At 41.1% G+C, this 25517-nt stretch overlaps 3 protein-coding genes across 3 annotated transcripts; 1 reads left to right on the top strand and 2 right to left on the bottom strand.

The window, feature by feature from the left end:
• Nucleotides 1–1987: 1987 nt before the first annotated feature.
• Nucleotides 1988–10196, top strand: LOC121711998 (tubulin alpha chain-like). Its single transcript, XM_042095898.1, has 8 exons — nt 1988–2066; nt 2206–2263; nt 2367–2586; nt 2683–2831; nt 3446–4420; nt 8280–8499; nt 8649–8797; nt 9176–10196. The coding sequence occupies exons 2-8, from the start codon at nt 2261–2263 to the stop codon at nt 10151–10153; spliced, it is 2694 nt and encodes an 897-aa protein (XP_041951832.1). The 5' UTR covers nt 1988–2066; nt 2206–2260; the 3' UTR covers nt 10154–10196.
• Nucleotides 10197–11903: 1707 nt separating this feature from the next.
• On the bottom strand, nt 11904–16721 carry cfap206 (cilia and flagella associated protein 206). The gene is made up of 12 exons (XM_042096173.1): nt 16487–16721; nt 16254–16337; nt 16070–16160; nt 15768–15956; nt 15517–15675; nt 15008–15222; nt 14503–14622; nt 13981–14179; nt 13550–13690; nt 13272–13465; nt 12806–12949; nt 11904–12161 (listed from the first exon to the last, which is right to left on the bottom strand). The coding sequence occupies exons 1-12, from the start codon at nt 16592–16594 to the stop codon at nt 11934–11936; spliced, it is 1872 nt and encodes a 623-aa protein (XP_041952107.1). The 5' UTR covers nt 16595–16721; the 3' UTR covers nt 11904–11933.
• A 234-nt stretch (nt 16722–16955) lies between these two features.
• il20ra (interleukin 20 receptor, alpha) lies at nt 16956–23720 on the bottom strand. The gene is made up of 7 exons (XM_042096180.1): nt 23515–23720; nt 22509–22623; nt 21841–22043; nt 21319–21494; nt 20522–20666; nt 19443–19582; nt 16956–18676 (listed from the first exon to the last, which is right to left on the bottom strand). The coding sequence occupies exons 1-7, from the start codon at nt 23564–23566 to the stop codon at nt 17984–17986; spliced, it is 1524 nt and encodes a 507-aa protein (XP_041952114.1). The 5' UTR covers nt 23567–23720; the 3' UTR covers nt 16956–17983.
• Between the last annotated feature and the right edge of the window lie 1797 nt (nt 23721–25517).

Genomic DNA, 25517 nt, shown 5'->3' with positions numbered 1-25517 from the left:
TAGACAAGGAAATGGTTAAGGTTTAAGTATCCTTCCAGGCTGATGGGAGATGGTGTTGGTCATCCCATCTCACGTGGACTACACGGAAACAGACTCTGATTAGTGGCAACCTGGCAATCCGGAGCAGATAGCTACTGACTCAGCCATGCAGAACAGTGAAACACTGTAAAGTCATAATATCCCGCTTATCTCAAAATACCGTCACACACAGATATACACAGGGACAGTACAGATATCATGGTCATTACATAGAATCATACTTTTAGTATCAAAGTGACCCACTAATGAGAAATGCAGAACATTAAACCATATATTGGAATATTGGACATAATGTTCTATTCCACTTTCTCTGTTCCCCTTTTTCAGACTTTATGGCTGGAACATTTCATCAAATATTGCCACTATATAAAAGATTATACAATTGTTTCATTCAAGTTAGTCAGATCCAAATAAGCAGGTACATGATTTAACTGATTTCATACATCAAGAAAAATAACTACACCTGATTGGTGTACAATAACAACCACAGTAAATCAAAAACAAAATATCATGACAATCAGAACAGGAGCTAGTAAACCAAAAAGAATATATTTGGTCCATCCCGCTAAACTATTCCGAAACTCGTCTATTTCATTTCTATATCAGGATGGGATAATCCCATTGGTGTACCACCTTTTCAGATTATCAACCGATTTAGAGGCATCAGGACCTAAATCACACATATATAAAAAATAATTTCTGAATCCAATACTCTCAAGTCCCCCTTTAAAAGACTTAAAGCCTTTGACACCACACAATAGCACACATCTGATTGAATCAGAATGAGCCTACTAATTAACTGAGAGTAATGCAGTAATTGTGTCTCTTTACCATGTGTATAATAGTTAGGCAAAGCTGAATATAAAACCAAAACACATAAGAAATGTCTCAACAATTCTCAAATAGAACCTGGACCAAACGAAATTTCCGTAAAAGTCTACCCACAAGTGTGCCCTGGTGTTTATTGGCTGTAGCTGCTGAACACATAAACTGAACCCAACATGCATTTCCCCCGTGTTTGCTGTAGCTGCTGAACACAGCATCTGAACAACACACGCTTCTCATACTGCAGCTATAGAAGATGATGATTTATTTGATAAAGATGGATTGGAAAGATGGAAAAGAAAAGGTTTTTTTTATCGCTTTCAAATACAGTATAGCTGAAATTGTAACAACCAAGCCGATAAAATAACAGCATTTAAGGTAAGAATTTATTCAACTGTATCATAGCAATAGGTGGTGTTGCTGATGCTATTTGTGTGTGTGGCATGTGTGTGTGCACATTTGGTTATGTGCATGTGCTCCAGCAATGGTCTGACAATGTTGATAAGTTTATTCTTGTGTGAACCACTGTCTCATGTCTTTATATAATTATATAACTGGCAATGCTTTCAACACAAAAGACTATTTTTGGCATTGTAAACTGAAGCAAAAGTGAAAAGGTGGTCTGTTGTATTGTGTCAAGAATTTAAAGGGCCGTTCACACCAGAAACAATAACTATAACCCATAACGATAAAAACGTCCACACTGACTGACCAACGATAAAGTATCTCCTTTATCCTCTATACGCAAAGTATCTCCTTGTGATGGCTAAAATGTGATGGGTTCTGATTGGCTGTTAGCTTTTTATCGTTCTCAAAATCGATCTGAAAGTGATCCCCAACAATATTGTTCTTCATGTCGTTGTCGTTTCTATCGTTCATAGTTTATATGTGAACGTCGTCATTCATATTAACAAGAACAATATTTTTTTATATAGTTAACGTTATAGTTATCATTCTTGGTGTGAACGGCCCAAAGTTAGAACAAACCGTCAAATTTAGCTTAAAGACCTGTATCCTGTGCACGGTGTCCTATTAGGCCTACTAACTGGGTGAGTGAGTCTTGAAAAGGTAAATCAATTAGCCAATCAGACATTGGACAAGAGGTACTAATTGGAAGCCACGCCTTATACCCAACCATCACTATATATCACACAGACCCAGAGGTGGTCAGAAGTGGTCTTTCATGTTTGTTCACGTAACAGGTAAGTTGTCAGAGACATTACAGTTTTAACTAATGTTCTTTTTTAACATTTAACAGTTTCTTTAGGTTCTTCATGGAGCTTTTTTGAAATTATTATTAAAAGAAGCCTAATGCAAGTATTTATTGATTATTTGGTGAAGGTGCATTTGGAGGAGCCTGCGTTTTCGACAGACTTTTTAGATTATTATTTGAAGAATGGTGAGTGCCTCTTATAAGTTAGGCTTACTGTTTGACTTGGGTGATGGGCCAGGTATTTGTCATGATGGGGGTTTTATATATATATTTTCTGGTCATTTTACAGAGGGAGTGCATTTCTGTCCATGTTGGCCAAGCTGGTGTGCAGATTGGAAACTCGTGTTGGGAATTGTACTGCTTGGAACATGGTATCTGCCCAGATGGAACAGCTGCTGATGATAGCAAAACTCTACTGGACTCCTCCTTTGGCACTTTTTTCAGTGAGACTGGTCCTGGGAAGTATGTTCCTAGGTCCATATTTGTCGACTTGGAGCCATCAGTTATAGGTGAGTACTGTCCTATTTGAAATAGTTGTTTGGCTTTTGAGCAAATGTAAATAAAAATTTGGGTTTGTGAAAGGCTGACTTGATATTTCCTGACAGATGAGATCCGTAATGGGTCCTACCGTCAGCTGTACCATCCGGAGCAGTTGATTAGTGGTAAAGAGGATGCAGCCAACAACTACGCTCGTGGTCACTACACCATTGGAAAGGAAATTGTGGATCCGGTCCTGGACAGGATTCGTAAAATGGTAGGTGACCAGATTAAGTTGCTTGCTCAACTTTTCAAAGATTGGTGAACATATTTCCTTGCATTCAGTATCTTTAGTATTGGCGTGCACATGTTTTTGGTGATTCTGTACCCCCATTTAGTGTGATTCCTCACTTGAGGCCTCAACATCACAGGTCTCCAACAGGTAGCTCGTGAGCTACCAGCCCCCCCCCCCCCCCCCCCCCCCCCCTTTTAAGTAGCTCTCCAAAAGGTTTGAGGAAGATGTAGAACCCAGTCACTTGAGAAACATGTTAAAATTCAGTCTACAAAGAGAGAAGGTAGATGAGTTGACATTAACCTTTAAAAAGCATATCTTATTCAGCAGTTTTGGGTGGAGGTCAGCTATGTAAATACATGGCATGCTACTATTGACATAAAAGGCTTTCGGCCATGTTCATTTTGTCAAAGTAGCTCTGACTCCTGCTCTACATTATATCTGTAAGGGGTAGGATTGTTTGAGAATCATAACAGGGTGTGTTTGATGTTTTTCTAGTTTGTTGCAGAAAATCCACTTGGTCTTTGTTTGCATTATCTCTAGGAGTTCAGAGTTTCTAATTTATGGTGCAGAATGTGACTACTGAATTTGTGTCTCAGACAGACCAGTGCTCGGGTCTCCAGGGATTCCTCATCTTCCACAGCTTTGGAGGAGGCACTGGCTCTGGCTTCACCTCCCTGCTGATGGAGCGTCTGTCTGTTGACTACGGCAAGAAGTCCAAGCTGGAGTTCTCCGTGTACCCTGCTCCCCAGGTGTCCACTGCTGTAGTGGAGCCCTACAACTCCATCCTCACGACCCACACCACTCTAGAGCACTCTGACTGTGCCTTCATGGTGGACAACGAAGCCATTTTTGATATTTGCAAGCGCAACCTTGACATTGAGCGTCCCTCCTACACCAATCTGAATCGCCTTGTCGCCCAGATCGTCTCGTCTATCACTGCATCTCTACGCTTTGATGGGGCTCTGAATGTGGATCTCACGGAGTTCCAGACTAACCTTGTTCCCTACCCCCGTATTCACTTCCCCCTGGTCACCTACTCGCCAATAATCTCTGCGGAAAAGGCATACCATGAGCAACTCTCTGTGCCCGAGATCACAAATGCTTGTTTTGAGCCAGTTAATCAGATGGTGAAGTGTGACCCGAGGCGTGGTAAGTACATGGCCTGCTGTGTGCTGTACCGTGGGGATGTGGTACCCAAAGACGTCAACGGTGCCATTGCTGCCATCAAGGCCCGCCGATCCATTCAGTTTGTGGACTGGTGCCCCACCGGCTTCAAGGTGGGCATCAACTACCAGCCGCCAACAGTGGTGCCAGGAGGTGACTTGGCCAAGGTGCAGAGGGCTGTGTGTATGCTGAGCAACACGACTGCCATCGCTGAGGCCTGGGCTCGCCTGGACCATAAGTTTGACCTGATGTATGCCAAGAGGGCCTTTGTGCACTGGTATGTGGGTGAGGGCATGGAAGAGGGGGAGTTCAGTGAGGCCAGAGAAGACATGGCTGCACTGGAGAAGGACTATGAGGAAGTTGGGGCAGACTCGGCAGAGGATGGAGAAGAGGAGGAAGAAGAGTACTAGAGTTTCTGAGGTTATGTAGTTGTGTGTCAGTTTAACTAATAAATGTTTGTATTGCAAATATATATGGGTTGTCTGAATCTTTATCCCCTGAAGTAATCCACTGAGGACTACAGATTAATTTTGTGAGTAATTTACTGCATTACCTGACACCCCTATGGTATATTGCAAAATCAAGCGCACAGAATTTCTCTGAGCCTCCATTCACATGCCCCTAGAGAGTAACACTGTAGCTGCCTGGCTGCATTAGCTGCTGACTGTAGCAACTCAAGCTAGGTAAAACTGATTTTCTTTTCTTTTTTCCCGCAACAACGTTCCATGTGAGCACTTGTTGGATTTCTCTAACACAAGGCATCTGAACACACAACACATTTTGATATTTTTTTCTTAATGTGGGTGTTTTATCTAAGTGTATTAAGATTCCAGGCACATATCTTGATCACATGGACCGTATCTGTGCTTCTGTACATTCAGACACAAACACCTTCACTGCCCCTCTTTGCTTCTATGCCAGATGCCACTGGCACATTTCCCCAATATAATCTAACGCTTTCTGACTTGCAGGAGCTCAGCTCAATGGGACCTGCCATACATACAGTAGCAGATGGAAGTGTGTTTGTCTGTGCATGTGTGATATGTTTGTGTTTGTGTTAGGGCTGTCACAAAAAATCCTGTTCGATAATTTAAACTGAAATGTAGACCAATTCAATCATATAATCGATTTGTCTCACGTTTCAACCAGGAGCGTGTCTGAAGATGGCGTCAGACGTATGACACATGAGTGATTGAGCAGAAGTTCTGCATTTATTGAAGTTTTGTTCAGCTTGCGGTGTGCGTGATTTGATTGAGCTCAATAACATTAGAATTACACAATCCATAAAGAATCAGATTGGTTTACTGGTCTAAATGAGAAGGAAGGGTTATTAGGTCTACTTGAAAATAAAATCCTCTCTTCCTCAGGACTAGTGACACTGAAATGGACTTGAGTCTCTAGTGCCATATCCACAACATTCAGTTGATCAAATAGAGTACCACATTTGATAAAGTGATTAAAAGCATTACAGATCTCATTTACCACTTTAGAATCCAACATAATTTGTTGAGTGGTTGAAGAAACACCTTTAAGTGACTTGATCACCTCTCCAGAATTTCGCTGGATTACTACCACAGTCAGACAGATTGATCAAATAATAGATTTTGCCCTTTTCACCAAGTAAGTGCATGTATTTCTAAGATGTCTGAAAGTTTGCCAATCACCATCACAGTGGCTTTTGCTGATCTTGCCAATGCCCAATCTTTGTTTCTTTGAGAAATAATCTCACGTAGATCATGACTAAACCAAGGGGCATGTTTGGTGTTAACAGTCTGGAAGTTTGCAATGCAAGTTCAGCATCTGGGATAAGATTTAAAGAAGTCACTGCCATGTAGATCATGTAAAAATGCCTGCTCTTCAAATCTTTTTAAAGATCTCTTATTTACATACAGAGGCCCTGATCTTTTTCTTCTACCATTTCTAATGCAGCCCACAGGACAATGATCACTGAAATCCATTGGGAATACACAACTACTGTATGCATATAATTATGAGGCTTATTGGTAAGAATGAGATCTAACTGGGATGAACGACTGGGAATTTTCATATTAGGTTGTGTGGGTTCTGTGACTATTTGGGTAAGATTCAACTTATTACACAGATGTTTTAAGTCATCAGCTGCTGGAGACATCCAATCTAGGTTAGAGACCCCTAAAATGACATATTCAGAATTAACCAGAGAAGTTAATTGCTCTGAGAGACTATGTAGTGCATCAGGATTGGCAGGGGATGGACGGTAAACGCCCACAAACACCAGAGAACAGACACCGAGTTTTACGCTAATGGCTAATAAATCAAACTGACCCGGGACAGAGGTGGATACACTTATAGAGAAGCTAAAACTGTATATCAAGGTGATGGATCATGCGAGTTGCCTGTTACCTATTCTTGGTATTTGTCAGGGTTCTAGTCATTTTAAATGTAAAATGTTCCTCCATTGATACCTTGTCATCTCTGTCAGATGGATGAAAAAAAGAATAGATGATCTGTTCACCCAAGGATATTTGTCCATTAAACCAATACATTTCATATGCAAGTTCATATGTAATTTTTATGCTTCTAAATATTGCTGTTCATTATAAAGGTTAAAAACAAGATCTTAAAATCTATACAACCAAAGCATTATGCAAACACTGACTTGTCTATATGAATGTGATATAATTGATTTCAAAACCTGTGTGCATAATTAAGGGATTAGCCAAAACCACATTAACAAAGATGTGTTAATAGTTTTTGAAAATCTTTGCTGTGCTGTGATCTGGTTCAATCTGAGGAATCGAGGAGAGTGGAGGTGAAGACCTCTGAAGATCAGTGCAGAGAGGGACAGCAGAGTGGAGATGAAGACCTCAACGATGATGTGGAGATGGCTGAAGACAGCATCTGAACTCAATACTCTTTTCACCTTTATTGGCTGTAGCGGCTGAACACATAAACTGAACCCAACATGTTTCCCCTGTGCTTGCTCTAGCTGCTGAACACAGAATCTGAACCATTGCTATCTATACTGCAGCTATAATGATTTATTTGATAAAAATGGATTCTCTAGTATTTTTTAGTAAATACTAAGTATTTAGTAGTATTTTCTTTAGTATTCTTAGTATAAGTATATATACTCTTTTGATCCCGTGAGGGAAATTTGGTCTCTGCATTTATCCCAATTAGTGAAACACACACAGCACACACACAGTGAGGTAAAGCACACACTAATCCCGACACAGTGAGCTGCCTGCTACAGCAGCGCTTGGGAAGCAGTGAGGGGTTAGGTGCCTTGCTCAAGGGCACTTCAGCCATTCCTACTGGTTGGGGTTCAAACCGGCAACCCTCCGGTTACAAATCCAAAGCGCTAACCAGCAGGCCACAGCTGCCCACATGTAGTATGTATGTATGTATGTATGGTTTTTTTACCACTTTCAAATACAGTATAGCTGAAATTGTAACATCCAAGCCGATAAAATAACAGCATTTAAGGTGAGAATTTATTCAACTGTATCATAGCAATAAGTATGGTGTTGCTGATGCTGTTTGTGTGTGTGTGTGCACATTTGGTTATGAGCATGTAGTTGCTCCAGCAATGGTCTGATAATACTGATAATCCTATTCTTGTTCTCTGCATTCCCTACAAATAACAAAATCAAAGTGAACCACTGTCTCATGTCTTTTTATATAATTATATAAATGACAATGCTTTTAACACAAAAGACTATTTTTGGCATTGTAAACTGAAGTGAAACAAACAAAATAGTGAAAAAGTGGTCTGTGTTGTATTGTGTCAACAGTGGTCTGTGTTGTATTGTGTCAATAAGTCAGAACAAACGGACAAATCCTGTATGCATGGTGGCCTTATATTACTAACTGGGTGAGTGAGTCTTGAAAAGGTAAATCAATTAGCCAATCAGACATTGGACAAGAGGTGCTAATTGGAAGCCACGCCTTATTCCCAACAATCACTATATATCACACTGACCCAGAGGTTTTTTTTTTGTGCTTGTTCATGTAACAGGTAAGTTAAGGCTTTAACTAGTGTCCTTAATATTTCAGTTTCTTTAGGTCCTTCGTGGAACTTCTTGTTAAAAGAAGCCTAATGCAATGTATTTATTGATTATTTGGTCAAGGTGCATTTGGAGAAACTTGCAGTTTGGACAGACTTTAAATTACTATTTCAAGAATGGTGAGTGCCTTATAAGTTAGGCTTACTGTTTGACTTGTATGATGGGTATTTGTCACAATGGGTTTTTTTATATATTTTTTTTCTTGATCATTTTACAGAGGGAGTGCATTTCTATCCATGTTGGCCAAGCTGGTGTGCAGATTGGAAACTCGTGTTGGGAATTGTACTGCTTGGAACATGGTATTCGCCCAGATGGAACAGCTGTTGGAAATGGCACAACTCTACTGGACTCCTCCTTTGGCACCTTTTTCAGTGAGACTGGTTCTGGGAAGTATGTTCCTAGGTCCATATTTGTTGACTTGGAGCCATCAGTTATAGGTCAGTAATGGTGGTGTCCTATTTCAAATGATCATTTGGCTTTTGAGTAAATGTAAATGAAGATTTGGGTTTGTGAAAGGCTGACTTTTTTTTTTATATATATATATATATATATTAATTAATTAAAAAAAAAAAAAATTCCCTGACAGATGAGATCCGTAATGGGTCCTACCGTCAGCTGTACCACCCCGAGCAGTTGGTTAGTGGTAAAGAGGATGCAGCCAACAACTACGCTCGTGGTCACTACACCATTGGAAAGGAAATTGTGGATCCAGTCCTGGACAGGATTCGTAAAATGGTAGGTGACTAGATTAACAGTTGCCTGCTTAGCTTTTCAAAGATTAGTGAAATGTGTTTCCAAAATTTCCCTCGGCATGAATAAAGTATCTATCTATCTATTTTCTTGCATTTAGTATCGTCAGTATTGGCGTGCACATGTGTTTTTGGTGATTCTGTGCCCCCATTTAGTGACATGTTTGATCCCTCAGTTGAGGCCTCTACATTATGTCTATAAGGGATAGGATTGTTTGAGAATCATAACATGGTGTGTTTGATTACTTTCAAGTTTGTTGTTGTTGCAGAAAACCTGCTGCTACACTTGCCCTTTGTTTGTATTATCTTGAGATGCCAATTTATGGTGCAGAATGTGACTACTGAATTTGTTTTTGTGTCTCAGACCGACCAGTGCTCGGGTCTTCAGGGATTCCTCATCTTCCACAGCTATGGAGGAGGCACTGGCTCTGGCTTCACCTCCCTGCTGATGGAGCGTCTGTCTGTGGACTACGGCAAGAAGTCCAAGCTGGAGTTCTCCGTGTACCCTGCTCCCCAGGTGTCCACTGCTGTAGTGGAGCCCTACAACTCCATCCTCACGACCCACACCACTCTAGAGCACTCTGACTGTGCCTTCATGGTGGATAACGAAGCCATTTTTGATATTTGCAAGCGCAACCTTGACATTGAGCGTCCCTCCTACACCAATCTGAATCGCCTTGTCGCCCAGATCGTCTCGTCTATCACTGCATCTCTACGCTTTGATGGGGCTCTGAATGTGGATCTCACGGAGTTCCAGACTAACCTTGTTCCCTACCCCCGTATTCACTTCCCCCTGGTCACCTACTCGCCAATAATCTCTGCGGAAAAGGCATACCATGAGCAACTCTCTGTGCCCGAGATCACAAATGCTTGTTTTGAGCCAGCTAATCAGATGGTGAAGTGTGACCCGAGGCGTGGTAAGTACATGGCCTGCTGCGTGCTGTACCGTGGGGATGTAGTACCCAAAGACGTCAACGGCGCCATCGCTGCCATCAAGGCCCGTCGAAGCATTCAGTTTGTTGACTGGTGCCCCACCGGCTTCAAGGTGGGCATCAACTACCAGCCGCCAACGGTGGTGCCAGGAGGTGACTTGGCCAAGGTGCAGAGGGCCGTGTGTATGCTGAGCAACACGACTGCCATCGCCGAGGCCTGGGCTCGCCTGGACCATAAGTTTGACCTGATGTACGCCAAGAGGGCCTTTGTGCACTGGTATGTGGGTGAGGGCATGGAAGAGGGAGAGTTCAGTGAGGCCAGAGAAGACATGGCTGCACTGGAGAAGGACTATGAGGAAGTTGGGGCAGACTCAGCAGAGGACGGTGAAGAAGAGGAAGAAGAGTACTAACATGTTGTTGGTGTTGTGTTGTAATAAAAGTTTGCATTGGAAAGTCTTGCATGTGTCTGCATTTGTAAAGGACTGCTTTACTTCTAGAGCTGGGTCACAATTTCAATCAGCAGCTGTTGACGCCATCAAAAATTGTCTGGTTTTCCTAGCATGGATCATAAGAAGCGAGTAGGTGGCATCGTAAATGCAGCTGCCATATTGCTAGGGGCTACACTGTTACTGTCTATGGCAACACTTGCCAGCAATCAGTGACACCTGTGTAATTTTCAGTCAGTCACCTGCTTTTCCATTGGCCTCCAATTATACCCCCACCAGGATGGCGGGGCTATTTGTGCACGTTCTGGAGCCTAATGTGGCATCTAGCTTTCTAATATCTATGGTTCCTAGTAGTAGGCTAATTTGCAAAAAAACAACTGATTAGGCAGCTTTTATGCACACATGTACATTGTGTACATGTACTGTACACATGCAGACTCGAGTCTAAAATGTGGCAAATGATTGTGCCAGGAGTCTCGCTCTCATTCAAATGACCAGTTATTAAAATTATGTGTGCTGAGAATTTTACAAATATGCTTTAGCATAGTAGAATGTGCAAAATGTAACTGTCAGACTGTTCTTGGTGGATTCTGAAAATGTTTAGTTTATTTTATGCACATGTAGTTTGTCCACATACTGATCTTCACATGATTTGTGTTCTTACAAAGCTTTCATTACTTAATCTGGGCTTAAAATACTTCAACTGCAAGTGACTATTAAATGATTGAATACAGAACCCTTCATAATACCTGACTTTATCTGATGACTTTTTTTTTTTGTATTCAACTATTTCATAGCATATGCTGAACTGAATTAGCAAATGCAATCATTCTGGTCTTTCTAGTTATACCACTTCCCCTGGTTACTCTTTATACACTTGGGTTGGGTTTGTGTAGATATGAGCACTGTCAACAGACTGTAAACTGTCATCTTGGCCCAGTTGTTCAAAAGAAATCTGATTGGATTTTGGCTATCGGATTGGATTAAATCTGGAAAATGGGTTGTTCAAAGGGAAAAAAGGATCCTGAAATCAGATTGGATCACGTTATCTAATCTTGGTTTTGATCTGGATAAAACCTTCACTTTGTGTTCAAAAGTTTTGAGTTGGATTGGGATAAATTTGATCCAAAAAATTAGGATTACCCTGATCCCAACAGAAGGGTGGATTTTAGGCACAAAATGTTACTAAGCCCTTTCACACTGCCAAAATCCCTTACTAGGATAGGAGACAAAGTATGACTGTTTGTATTTATGTATTTGTCGTGGATAAGATGAGGGGTCTGATAATGTAAGGGGATGTTTGTATTATTTTATTGTGGTGTTTTCGGTCTCTTTAGATAACACAATCAAAGCTACCTTAGGCCACCTATTCTAACTGTTCCTTACATAGCCACTAGGCGTGATTGTGAGATTGTGTAGTTCCATTTAGAAACACAGGTAATCCGGATTTCATAATCCTAAAAATTGCTTTGAAAAACAGGAATAAAATAAACATGGATTACCTCATCCTGGATTGTAAAACATGGGATTTCCAAATCCCGATCATTCTGATCCAGGTTAAACTTTTTGAACAACTGGGTCCTGATGCCAACCTCTGAGGTTTTAATAACCTTGCTTAATGCTCACTGCCGCTTTATTTTGATATGCAAAGCAGTAACTCCTACAGTAGAAATGGTATTCAATTTAAATTAGTTTCAGCCTATTGCTTGCAAAATTGAGAACAAAACATTTATTTCGAATAGAGCTACTCATCAACTGATCTGGTCAATATTGTTTTGGTCATGATCGTTGGTCCTGGCTTTCCACCTCGTAACCCAGCCAGGTACACCTTTGGTTTGGGGACGTTGGTCTCGGCATCTTTTTTAGTCTGGCATCCAACATCTTTTGGCTGGTATGTTTGCGTCACATTGTTCCTCCTCATGTGACTCAGGTTGGTCTGCACTGAATGTGTGACTTTGCTCCGTAGGTTAGCCTGTAACAACCATAACCCATTTACACTATTTATTTCTTGTGAATTTGTAGTTTAAAATCTCTCTCATTCAAACTGATTTGTAAGTCTGATTTCTAAAATTATTTACTAAATTCATTGATCCCTGTTGACATTCCACAAATACATATTTCTATAAGAAATAGAATATACATTTCTCACAAAATGTTGGGGATATCTGGCTTTCGGGTGAAATGTAATGTTTCAGTACAGAATATACTGAAACATTGAACTGTTGGAAAGTCTAAAAGTTTAGAGAAGGTCATATTAAGTTTATTTGTAAAGGTTATAGTGGATTTTAGTTCATCCTGAAATTTCACTCGAAAGCCGAATATCCCTGTATATACTGCTCAAAAAAATTAAGAGAAACACTTCAATCATACACTGGATCGATACTCTGACAATGTTTGGTTCTGAGCACAAGTAAAACTTTTGAGGCTTGAAGTTTTATTTTGCAAGAACTGTCAGTCATTCTGTGAATGTAGTTTGAGAATGGAGAAAAGGTTGGAAGGTTTCAAAAAATGTGTTAACAATTGTGGAAAACTGTAAGTGTTCCCTTAATTTTTTTGAGCAGTGTATATATACATACACAAACACATACTGCACATAAGTACTCCAGATCTACTGACCAGCTGCATGGCTTTCCTCCGGAGCTCCCATTCATTCCACTCGTAGGTCTTAACAATATTTGTCTCCACCAAGTGGGTGTCTGTCTGAGTGCTGCTGTCACATTTGGAAATGGGCTTTACCAGTAGTCTCTGGCCTGATTGCATCTGCAGGGTTACAGTGAACTATCAAGCACTTGTGTCATTTTTGTTTGAAATGATTATTGTGCTTTTTTAATGCCACAGTGAGTGACTTGTTTAGTGTGGGACGAAAATCTTTAAAACACTGATATAGATGTTAAATGATAAATGTGGCATAAAATGTACAAGTTTGATCAGCCTCTCACTTAACTGTGACCAGCATTACACTGCAATATATTGCACTGCAGTGTTTAAAAAACAGCATTTCTATGTGCTTGACGCAATTGCTGGGTATGCAAAATCGTTTTCAGAATGAAATGCCTGTTAACAAACAGGCATCGGGTCCCACCTGTGAGTATGGGGTGACACACGCAAACTGCTGATGGAGCTCCAAGAGCTGAATTAGTTCTGGACACTTCTTGGCTTTTTCTATGATGCCCTCAATGTACTCATCTGGGTTGGATGCAAAGCTACACGCTGCCTCCTTGGAGGAGAAGGCATAGTATTTCTCCTTGTGTTTCAGCACCCCTATCTGGGGATTCGCTGAGGATAGGAGAGAAAAGACACTTAGAAACGGGAGTTTAGGTTGAATATTATCTAAATGTCCATGGTGTCTTTATAATATACCTGGAATTAGAAGTCCATCTTTTTTCACCAGTGTGTAACCACAGATACCCTTGAATTGCAAGGGCAGTTGGTCAAAGTTAGCTGTGGTCTCGTGGAGGAACCAATCCTGTGCTTTGTACTCAGCTGGGTTGATCTTGTCCTCTGGGGAAGTGCAGAGAACAATAAAGAACTTGTTAAAAATAAGTGCTGAAAAGGGGAAACAATGAATGAAAATGAATGCTCTTTAGATGTTACAAAGATAATCCATGCCTATTCTGTTTTCACACAAGCCAATGTGTGAAAAGTTACAAATTCTTTCAGCACTTATCAAATAACAGCTAATGAAACATGATAACCACAGGCAGAAAGCCACTTAATCTCCTGTGCAAACATCCTGCAGTTATGTGATTTCAGAGGCTTTACTGTACTGCACAGTACTGGACACATCCCACCTGCGCTCTCCCGCAGTCTGACGTCGTCACTCTTGACGTCCTCGCCATACAGAAGGGCCTGCAGCTGGCCTTCTGGCAGCAGGTGGGACTGGGCGCTCAGGAAGGGCCTCAGGCTGACCACCATGTTGTTGAGGATGCTGAGCATGAGCATCTCGTCCTGGAAGCTGGCCCAGAGCTTGGACAGGGCTGTGAAATGAGGCTGGCAAAGAGAGGAAGATGAAGGTGAGCAAAGGTGAACATGATAGATAGATAGAAAGATACTTTATTGATCCCCAAGGGGAAATTCAAGGCCCTGCTGCTGAAAAACCAATCATGACTGCTGATCTAACATCATTTTGATGCAATGCATTGTATCATTGTGCAAGAGGATATGGACAAAAACCATCTGACCCTGTTAAGTGCCTTGCTCAAGGACACAACGGTGGCAGCCAGGGACTGAACTCACAAGCTTTCTGCTACTGCATGTGAGCCTGGCTTCCTATCTACAACGCTAACAACCTTCCCCACTATGGCGACACTCACAAAAACCTGTGCGGTGGGCACGGCCGTCTTGGCGTGCACTGTGGCTTTAAGCAGACTCAGGCGGGACGTGAGATCAGTCTGCAGGGCCTCCACTTGCCTGGCACAGAGGATGGCATCAGCCTGAGGGGAAGACATACAGATGATATCTATCCCTCACAAAGTTCACATAAGTCATCTTTAAGCGTACCAATTACTATACAACACTATTGTATGTACACAAAGACCCACTTAAAATGAACCTAAAATTCAAAAATGCAAATACATATTCACTTATATCAGCCTTAATACAGTAGGGTATACAGTATTTAAGTACATAGATGGCAAATTGGTGTATATTGCTGAAATATTTCACTTTATAAGTAGCTTTTACTTCATGTTTGTGACTTGAATTTTTAAAACACACTTACAATACAGAGAAAGCAAACACGTCATATGAATTTGCTAAGACATGGTCTTGTGATCACATGATCACGTGTCACAAGACTTGTACTGTGCCTCAACTTACCAGGATGATTTTGAGGAAAGTCTCATGTTGTCTCACATTGTACAGGGCCTGCTGCAGCAGATCTGCTCTGATAGGGCAGTGCACTGTCCCAGCCTTGGGGTCAGCAAGCCTCTCCAGCAGGGAAGTGTACTGCCAGGCCAAGCCCTGGGATTCCTTTAGCTCCTTCTCAATGTCGATGATGGTGGCAGGTATGGCTTCGTTTAAAATGGAGGGCACTACATTCATAATAACAAGTTAATAGATTTGGTAAACTACAGGAAAGTAGACCTACCAGGCAAATAAATAACAGTAGGCCCTATAGAATGAAATAATATGCAACTTTATATTTGTCTTAGCTATTTTAGGCTACACTGATTCTAGATCTCCAAAATAATGGGATGTGGGTGACTCCAAAGGAGAGTTAACAAGAGATACTAAGGAGATGATAGAAGGGTTAAATATCTATTATTAATACATTCAATAATATGATTCAGATATTAATAGGCTATATGACATTCCAGAGGTCTTACAGTCCTCAATTTCTTCTCCTCCTTTTCTACAGTCCTTGTTGAAGAGGCGAATGCCTGTTACTATCATGGTAAGCTCGGTTAGTTGCTGCTCCTTGTCTGCTTTGGTGAGAGACATGAAGGTCGCCAGCTCCGACTGAGGGAAGACACTCTGCAAAGCAGCTGCAAAAAGGTAGGCATAAATATGTTTGATTCAGATTGCAGCCACGATGCCTGTCCACTGAGGTTTCTGGAAATAACTGTCTTCAGCTCACCCGTGGCTTCCCGCACCGTGTTGATGTCCGTTGGTGAACCCAGACCAGAGCGCAGCAGCACATAGCTAACTATTTTCCGGTAGAGGCCCTCCAGGTCATCCCGAGTCCTCAATCGATTGTCAGTGATCTCGCGGCCTACAGAGGCGAGTCGTGACAGAAGGACTCTATGGTGCTCCTCGAGGAACTCACCTGAAGTCACCATGACCAACAATTCATGAGTTACAAAAGCACAGACATGTACCCGTTAGACTAGTCTGTATGTGGTCATGAGGCTGCTGCTGCTGTAGGGTAACGTTACTTACGTCGAGATGTGTAATTCATGTCAAAGTACACTTGCATTTTGATGGTGTCAAGAGCAGGACTTCTCTTATCCATAAGCTTGTCCACGCACACCTACAGAGGCGATATTATAGGCCTGAGCTTTAATAACAATAAATTAATTGTAGGCACATGATGTTCTGAATGATTAAATGAGCTTAACGTTACCTCAATAAGTCTTTGGACATCCTGCTTGGTTAGGGTGCGATCAACATTAAAATGATTCCCTGGATCTAAAACAATGGCCTTGACCTTCGAAAAGGAAGAAGGCACTTATCATCCGGAAATGAAATGAATTAACGTTACATTAATAACACATTCTCTGATTTAACCTACGCGGAAACACAGGGCAATTAATGTAACGCTCCGCCTTAACAATCTTTGGTTAGGCTATCACTTACCATAAAGGCAACTAAGGTTTCGGAAACTGTCTGTCCTTTACTTGAACATTCTTGCGTAATTTCTCGAATAATACGTCTTATAACACTTTCCGCTTGAGTACGAGCCATGGTCCGTTATCCACAAACACTCACACACACGTGTCTATTTACAAAAAAACAGATTTACTAACATTAACGTTAGCTCAACATTAACTTAGCTGGCTGGGTACTTCAATATTTATAAACAACGAAGTTGCCATAGTAACTTCATAAACGCAAGACCACACGCTCACCAAAGCTGTGTCCACCAGGGGGGGATCATGTCCAGCAATTTCGCCGTGGCTCTGACTTACAGTCTATGGGCTCTGATAACATTCTTTCCCCTCTTCCATTTGTAAGAGGGAAAAATGATCATTGGACAGGCCCAGTTTTAGCCCCACTCAGGGTTGCATATTGTGAGTCGTACATAGTAATGTTCAAAGGCACATGGTAGTGTAAACATAGAATTTATTTACAATATAGGCCTATGTATATTTATATATTATATATAGCCACATGTATTTACAATCAGAGTATTGGCTTATATTTAGGACAATATTAATGGTTGCAGCAGTTCAAAAGGTGAAACTGACTTCAATCGATTGGCTACTCCTTCATTTTTTTAGAGGAAACACTTATTTGGCACGTAGAGTAGGCCTAAGTAGGCTACATTTTACTATTAGGCCTATTCTTTGTGATAAGCTACTGTCAAAAATTAATTAAACTGCATTTTATAAAATATCAATAGTGTTTAGGATATTACAAGAGGGTTGTAACTGACGTAACTAGGATATTTGATATTACATCATCATACCTTCCAATTAGACACATTTTATATAGGTTACAACTGAAAAGACTGTTTGTTTAATATGGTCGCCACCTCAATGCCTTCACTTGACTGTCTACATTTCTTATCATCCAGTAAAGAACACTGATTGTCATGTATTTACTCTTGTGCATTGAGGTTGGCAACTCTAGCTGCCAGTGTGCTTATGCAGAGTTGAGTTACTCTTAAGCTGATGACAGACAAGTGAACTTTATGAGCAATGTTGCAGGGCAATGTTCATGGGCATGGCATGCAGGGCATTTTCTTCCCTCTAAAGAACTTCAATCATCAGGCACATTTTCATGATCATCCAATCAGAACATATGGAACTGGTTATGTGGTTGCCCAGTAACATTGCTCAAAAAGGTGCCCCATGTATCATCACCTTTTCATACTGAAAACTTTCAACTGCATAAACAAACAGGTGCTTTCCTAAGACATTTCCGGTGACACAGAAAACAACATTGAGCTTATGCTAACTTCGGGACAAACAAACAAACAAACAAACAAACAAACAAAACAAGTTTTAGAGTCAACATTTTGTAGAACATTACGCTAAAAGTCTGATTCATATTCATTTCAAAGTATCTGTGTTGATTTTGAACGTTTCAACCGGAAACCCTCTAGAAACAGATTGAGATGGTCTACATGAGTTATTCTTCCATGTTGATTTGAAGTTGCCAAACAGTCTCCATTTTACAGAGGCCATCCTCAGACTCGTAGCTCTCCTGTCTCATCACCAGGCTGGAGAAGATGCTTCTGGGCACGGCCATGTCTTCTTCCAGCTCTACCTCACGTCCGGCCCCCAGCAATGGCATAGGGTTTAGCTCTGGGATATGCAGGACCCCAGTGCTGGGATTCCAGTCAATCACCGTGGGACCGCCCTCGTCCTGGTCCTCGTCCTCATCGGTGCTGCTCTGACCTGTCGACTGACCCGGCCTGCCGTCACTCTGTGCCATGTAACTGTTGTGTCCAGTGACAGGAAGCACGGCGGGCTGTGGTGGTACGAGAGGGTCAGAGCCTCGTCCCGTCGATTCCTCTGGAGGCGAGTGGACGACAAATCCGTAGTCCGGAGGCATCTCGTCGTCAAACTCCTGCGCCTCAGCGTTCAAAGGAACATTTTCTTCACTTACCCCTCCAGAAGAGTGCCATGACTGTGAGTTATACACTGGTGGCGATGCTCGCTGGACTGCATAGCCAGGAAGGATAGCAGGCAATTGACCAGGAAGGATAGCAGGCAGTTTCTCAAACTCATCCCCCGGGAGGCTGGGTTTGTGGATGTTGACATTGATGACATCGATAATTGCCATTCGAGGGGCAAAAGTTGGCTCCTTGGGTGATATGCTCTGGAGGATCAAGGAAAAACAGTAATAGTAAGAACATTATGACTGAATTAATAAGCAATAGAAACTTAAGAAACTTATAGATAGAATAGAAATAGAAACTATCAGAAACAATAGAAACTTAATAGAAACTTAAGACAAACACTCATGTAGTAAGTCCACAGTTTTACCAGCATTGTTACTAAACAATGAAGTATTTTCTTTATCTGCTGCTTCTGCAAGTCTCACTGGCATCTCTATTTGAGATAACTGCATAACTGCAAGGTAGTATTTGGCTTGAGATCTCCATTGCAAAAATCTTTTGCACTGTTATTATTTAGGCTCTGTGTGCACTATTCTATTCTTTTCAACAATTTATTTTTAATTCTTATATTGTTTAATATTCTGCTATTTAAAGTCTTATCTTATCTTATCTTATCGTGTGCTCTTTGTCCTCACCCTAAAAGAGACTTGGGGTTGCTGATGGGGCAACTTTTTGAGGGCAATTGCTTGGCAGTTTCCCTTACTATTGTTGTACAGGTACATTCTGCTGCCAAACGAAATTTCATTGTATCTTGTGTGCAATGACAATAAAGCTTCTTATCTTATTCATATTGATACTGCGCATCGATTTTTCTTCTGTTATTTTTATCATGATCATCCAATCAGAACACATGGAACTTATTATGTGGTTGCCCAGCAACATTGCTCAAAAAGTTGCCCCAAGTATCACCTTTAAGGAATAGGCCACAGCATTTTAAAACTACTTTAAGTAATGACGCTATCTTACCGTGCAGTGTGGGTGTTTCTGCTTGTTACCAAATATATAATGGTACACAAGACAGCTGGCCAATATCAAGATGAACAAGGATACTGCTGAGGGTAGAAGACCAGCTAGAATCACCATCAACATATGCTTCTTGAAAGGATCTAAAACCACAAGAGAAGGGAATGTTTTTGAGAGAGGTGTTAATGTCAAGTTCAAGGTGTCAAGTCACACACACATTCAATCCACCTCAGTCCATCTACCTCACTTTGGGCCAGATGTACTTCGCTTTTGCGCCCACTTCAGGCGTATTTGTTTCGCAATGTGCGTGTAAAATCATTGCGAGGTATGTACAAACAGGCCGCAATGATGTAAAAGCGCAAACTGCCTGTCGTGAGAGCTGAAAGTGGCAGATTGCGTTTGTCATGTCATGCATTCATGGGAGGATCCAGGCGAAAGTTGGAGTTTAGCGTAAAAAGATGGGAGGGGAAGAGTAAAGAGCGCCTAGTTATGTATTCCGCGGTATGTACAAAGACTGCTCCTGAAAGCGCACGTCTATTCTGCGCCTAAATACTTCCGCCTTGTAAAAGCAGGTGTTAATCCAAATTGCAGTTCAATGCATCAATAAGATAACCTTTCAAAGACAACAGAATCGCTATTTAGAGCACTTGTATGTAGGCGCTGCCATTCAGTTGTGGACGTTCGTAAATTGCGTTTATGGGCGGAGAAAGGCAGAGAAAGGCGCAGTTTACACTAAGGATTAAACGATTGATAAATAAGACGGAAACTTGGGTCTGACAGCGTTCGCAATCTGCGGTGTGTCCATGACACCGATAACGCTACGTTCGCAAATGTATGTACATCTGGCCCTTTGTGTATTCACTTAAGTAAAACCACTGAGAGGCAATATATCTCATATCTTATATTTCACACTTCTCAGAAATGTTGTTTGAATTGTATGGATGCAAATCTTGCGGTAATGGATCCTAATAGTAAGTCATCCGTCCTTTTACTATATCCACTACTTCCTTGAAAAACACATTCTTTACAATGAAACGGATGGTGTTGAATGTCAGGGCGTTTTTTTCCCTGAACTGTCTCACCTGTTGGTGTTTTTTCACACTGCCATTCACTTGTGTGGGATTCTTCATGAATGTTTTGTGAATAGGTCCCAGCAGACACGCAGTATATTGTATCATATTCCAGTGAGCCAAGTTGGTAGGACTGGTTCTTTGTAATAATATGTCTCTGGAACAAATACAGTTGTATACAACACATTTGTGAGTATTGGAAAGTGCTGTATAAAATTACTGTGTTATATAGGCTAATCATACACCTCACACTACTTTACAGGGTTTGCTTGAACTGCTAATTTTGTATCTTAGTTGCATGAACTTATTTCCTTCTTGACCTCATCATAATTACCGTGTGGTTCCAAAGTCAACAAACTATAAAACCAAAACATGGGATATTTCATTTGTTCACTCACTCACAGGCATTTAGATTAAAGTGGATATGCGACACCATTCAAACACTACACAAGCCCTGCAAGGGCACTTGTTTTATGTACTGAAAATCTGAGCTTTAGAATACCTATGGCTTACCACTTGCCACAACGGTGTGCCAAAATGATTGATAAGAAGGTTTATAGCATTAAACTTAGCTCTGCTTTAAAAGTTATAGGCAAATACATGTAAGTGCTGCTATCAAGGTATCAAGAACGTTATGGCAGTTAGGAAAGTCCATTTATGTGCTCTTGGCAACAGGCATAACACATGCTAGATCTCCCATGCAACGTTTTGAGGAAATGGTGTGTTTTAACAAACTGGACTGATGACCATTGTGCGTGAGAGAAGAAGAAAGCTAGTCTTGTTGTTTGTCATAATAATGTCACACCTACCGTGTGTCTGCTTGTGTTGTCATAGACAGAGATGTTGTACCATATCTCATTAATTATATTTTTCATAGGGCGCTCTTTCTTCATGTATTTGTTTTTCCATCTCATTGGACCCTTCAAATAAATATCAAGGGAATTTCCGCTGGTGTGCAAGGTAAAGTGAGGTGGACCTAAGGCTGCTGTACAAACAAATAAAGAAACGATAAAATAAATGACGTTTGAGCTACTATTTCATCTCAGCGTACATCTTGAACATCATTATCCATTATCACATACAGTAGATCTCTGTTTTTCGAGGTCACCGAGTAGGTATGTTCTTACTGTTGGTATGAAAAACAGTGCTACACTCTGGGGGCAGGAACATGGGGGCTCATAAACATGCCCCCAGAGTGTAGCACTGTAGCTGCCTGGCAGCTCTAGCTGTCGGCTGCAGCAACTTGAGCTAGGTAGAACTGAATATTATTCTATGTGAAAAATCACCAGAATTCTCCTTTAACTGGAATCCAAGTTCAGAGGCCTACTTACTGTCTGACCGAGGTTCAAACCGAGTCATTGTCCAGTTTGAGATGACTGCAGAGTCTCTCATTGCTCTCACTCTGGCGTAGTAAATCTCGTCAAGTTTATGAGTCTGGTCGGACAAGTCACAGGAATTCAGGAGGATCCACGTGCAGTGTCTCACTGGTCTCCATAGACCCTGGCCCTCTACCGTCTTGTCTTCGTCACCATAACTATTAAAGAGGAGGGAGGGAGGATTATCATTGTAATTATTCTGTTATTATGTGTTCTTAATCTGTTACATTTCATCAATTACTCATACTTGTATTTTTTTTAATTAGGCTAGGTGTCTTTTCAAATTGGTTATTTTTTGGGCAAAAGTGTCTGCTAAGGAACACAAACATAAACATTTTAGCGTTGGAGGTTACAGTGTTGACTTACTTAAGCTACTCATTTTGATCTAGAGGATAAACTACTCTAAACCCCTTTTAAACTGTCAATCAAGAATTAGTAGAATAAGATTTTTTATTTTTTTTTAAAAAGCAAAGAACAAATTTAAAGTCTCTGTATAGTAACCCCAAACAGACATTCTGAATGCAGCATATTGCATGTGTGCAACTACAGTATGCGTGGTTTCTGTGGTGTTGTCAGGTGAGGGGAGAGAGACAAGGGAGGTGCAGGGTCCCCTGCTTTCTCACATTGCATACTCCACTGAGTAGTGGGTTCCCTCCATGCCAGGATTCCACACCACAACATTCTGCAGGTTGGTGGATTTGAAACGAACTCTTTCTGGTGGATCAATGTCAATGGAATCTGTGATGAAGAGAGAGAGAGAGAGAGAGAGAGAGAGAGAGAGATAGGGAGGGAGAGAGAGGCTTCTTGGTTCCATTATGTTACATTGCTTCTAAACATGGGACAGAAACAAACAGGAAGTGTTTTGAGAGCAGCACAGGTGCCTCAGATGAAGAGTTTTAAAACCACTCAAATCACGTTTGTACCACATTAATCCTACGACTTCCTGTGTTTCTTTGAGATAAAAGCAGTGAATGATAGTGGGGAGACTGCTTGAAATGTCAGGTATATAGTTTTGACTAACAGGACTGAAAACATTTCAGATGACACCATTGAAAAAAGAAAGTATTTTACAATGCCAAAAGAATCACGTGACAATGAGTGATGAACATTTTCAAATTCATTTGCATAATTTCATTTTGTTTTAAAATGAATGTTTAAAACTTATTTTGAATAATTTAACATGTTATACTGTACAGTGGTAGTCGCTTTCACCGACTACCTGTAGCCTACAACATGTTAAATTAATCTAACTAAGTCTTAAACATTCATTTTAAAACAAAATTAAATAGTCGCTTTCACCTTGTAGGCCTGGCGAGTCAGGTTAAAACTATTAATCAATTCGGTATATTCGGTAGATTAGTAACCTACACGTTCACACAGGATTGACCCTTTCATTTTCAGTGAAATCCTTTACTAAGCCAGTGCGTCAATAATTAACACATACAGAAGACACTCGATAGTGAAATAGGCTATATCATATCACTGTAAAAAACAAACAACAGCGTCCATCTCTCCGTTTACCCTAGAACTGACATTACAGTATAGACCTATCTGTATATTTTTCTGCTATAACTGATCCTGACTTCACGTTCAATGACAACATGATGACCAAAGACCTCAGCGACTTACCTGTCCTATGTAACGCCAGGAGAGTGACCACGATCAAAAACATGTTCCACATGTTTGATTCTCTACATCGTGATATAACAGAAGTCGACTAAATTATTTAAAAAGACCACGAATTCTTTCTTCGTGGACAGGTTTGGTGAGCACATTGCAACATCGTGTCTTCTAGGAAAGTGAGTGTCAACTCAAGTCGTAGGACTTGAATGACGGCATAGCGAACTGGGCGGAGTAGCCTGTCTAGAAAAAGGCGTCAGGTGGAATTTGAAACACTGCGCTCACGTCTTCCTTCTATCTTAATTTTAAGATTAAAGCTGAAGGTTAGCCTAAAACGTTTGAATTTGCTCAGGTTCGCACGTAAGCTAAGATATTGGACCAGGTCCATGTACTCTTGCGTCTATTTTGGAAGTAGGCTAGCCATAGGCTAAATTGGTAAATGGAAAATAGTAGACTTTTTGAAGTTATAGCCGTCACTGGCTAAATAAAAACAGGGCTCTCAAGTGTCCCGCATTGAGCGTGACAGTTACTCATTTCAGTCTTTTGTCACGCTCTCCCGCCACACATTGTATTTCTCACGCAGAAAAACTATTTATATATTTAATATGCTGCGACAGCGCCCAAAATGTCTCTGGCCGCGCTGCTCTCACTATGGCACCGGCAGGAATCAAGCGCGTCTCCCCTGGAGTTGAGCCTGCCACTTATCAGCCAATCAAAAATAACGAGAGGGGCTACACAATAGCCAATCAGAAAATAACTGTATTGTATCTGGGTAAGATTTAACGCAACAACCAATGAAAAACGCGTATCCTGGAATTGTTGAACGTGAATTATTGAACGTGAACCTGTTACCTACTTCCAAGTTTCGTTCACCTTGGAGCTTCGAGCATCAGTTCATGGTTTCAGCACAGAGTAAGTCATCTTTTAATGTTACAACAAATCCACAACTTGTTTGACACAATGACAACGTGACTGCTGCTATAGAGAATGTTTCTCAGATAATTAGCATCAGTTGTTCATGACTGTCTGTAACTTAGCCAACAGTTTCACAGCCTGTTCATTGACAACACTTGCTCAGAACAAGTAGCCTTTCGTTCACACGATGACTGACATATTGTCACATTCTAATCATCTCTCTCTCTCCAAATAGGCTTAATCATTTTATTAGCACTAAACAAATTAAAGTGTATTGCATAGCCTATTGTTATAGGTCACTTTTAAAATCAGGTCATATTATATAATTATATCCTGGCCATGGATGCATTAATCTTAATTAAGACTTTTAGCACTTTTACATCCCTCACCCTATGCTATAGACCTTTTATTATTTTCTTATTTCATCACACGTCAAAACACACACACACACACACACATATCTGACTTTCTCCAACTTTTGCACATCTCCATAGAACTTTTTATTTATTATTTTTGATTTCTCCTCCATCTACCCATGTCCTTGATTGCCTAGCCTTTCTGCCCCCCACCCCACCCCCATCCCCAACACACACACAAAAAACACACACATTAACATCATCACTGTCATCACCTCACATACATACAGCACACTGCTTGCTACAGTAAGCCTCCTCTACTTGCTGCACACTGCCCCCCCCTCCCTACATACACAGCACATTGTCTTCAGGATCTTCTCCAACACACATCCTCTACATACTTACAGCACACTGCCCCCACCTACCCACACGCACACTACACACACACACACACACACAGTCACTGCTACACTCCCCTCCCGCCCACACACACATCTTCATCACTCACATACATCATACATACAGTACTCTGCTTGCAATAGTAAGTCCCTTCACCATACTTGCAGTACACTGCCCCCCCCCCTCCCCTACATACACAGCACATTATTTCATCAGGAAGCTTCTCCAACACACATCCCCAACATACTTACAGCACACTGTCACCCCCCCCCCCCCCCCCCAATACACAGCACATTGTCTCATGAGGAAGCTTCTCCAACACACATATTGCACACTGCCCTC

This window comes from Alosa sapidissima, chromosome 6 (assembly GCF_018492685.1).
Source record: "Alosa sapidissima isolate fAloSap1 chromosome 6, fAloSap1.pri, whole genome shotgun sequence".
Classification (NCBI taxonomy): domain Eukaryota; kingdom Metazoa; phylum Chordata; class Actinopteri; order Clupeiformes; family Clupeidae; genus Alosa; species Alosa sapidissima.
This window is presented reverse-complemented; position numbering and strand designations above follow the sequence as displayed.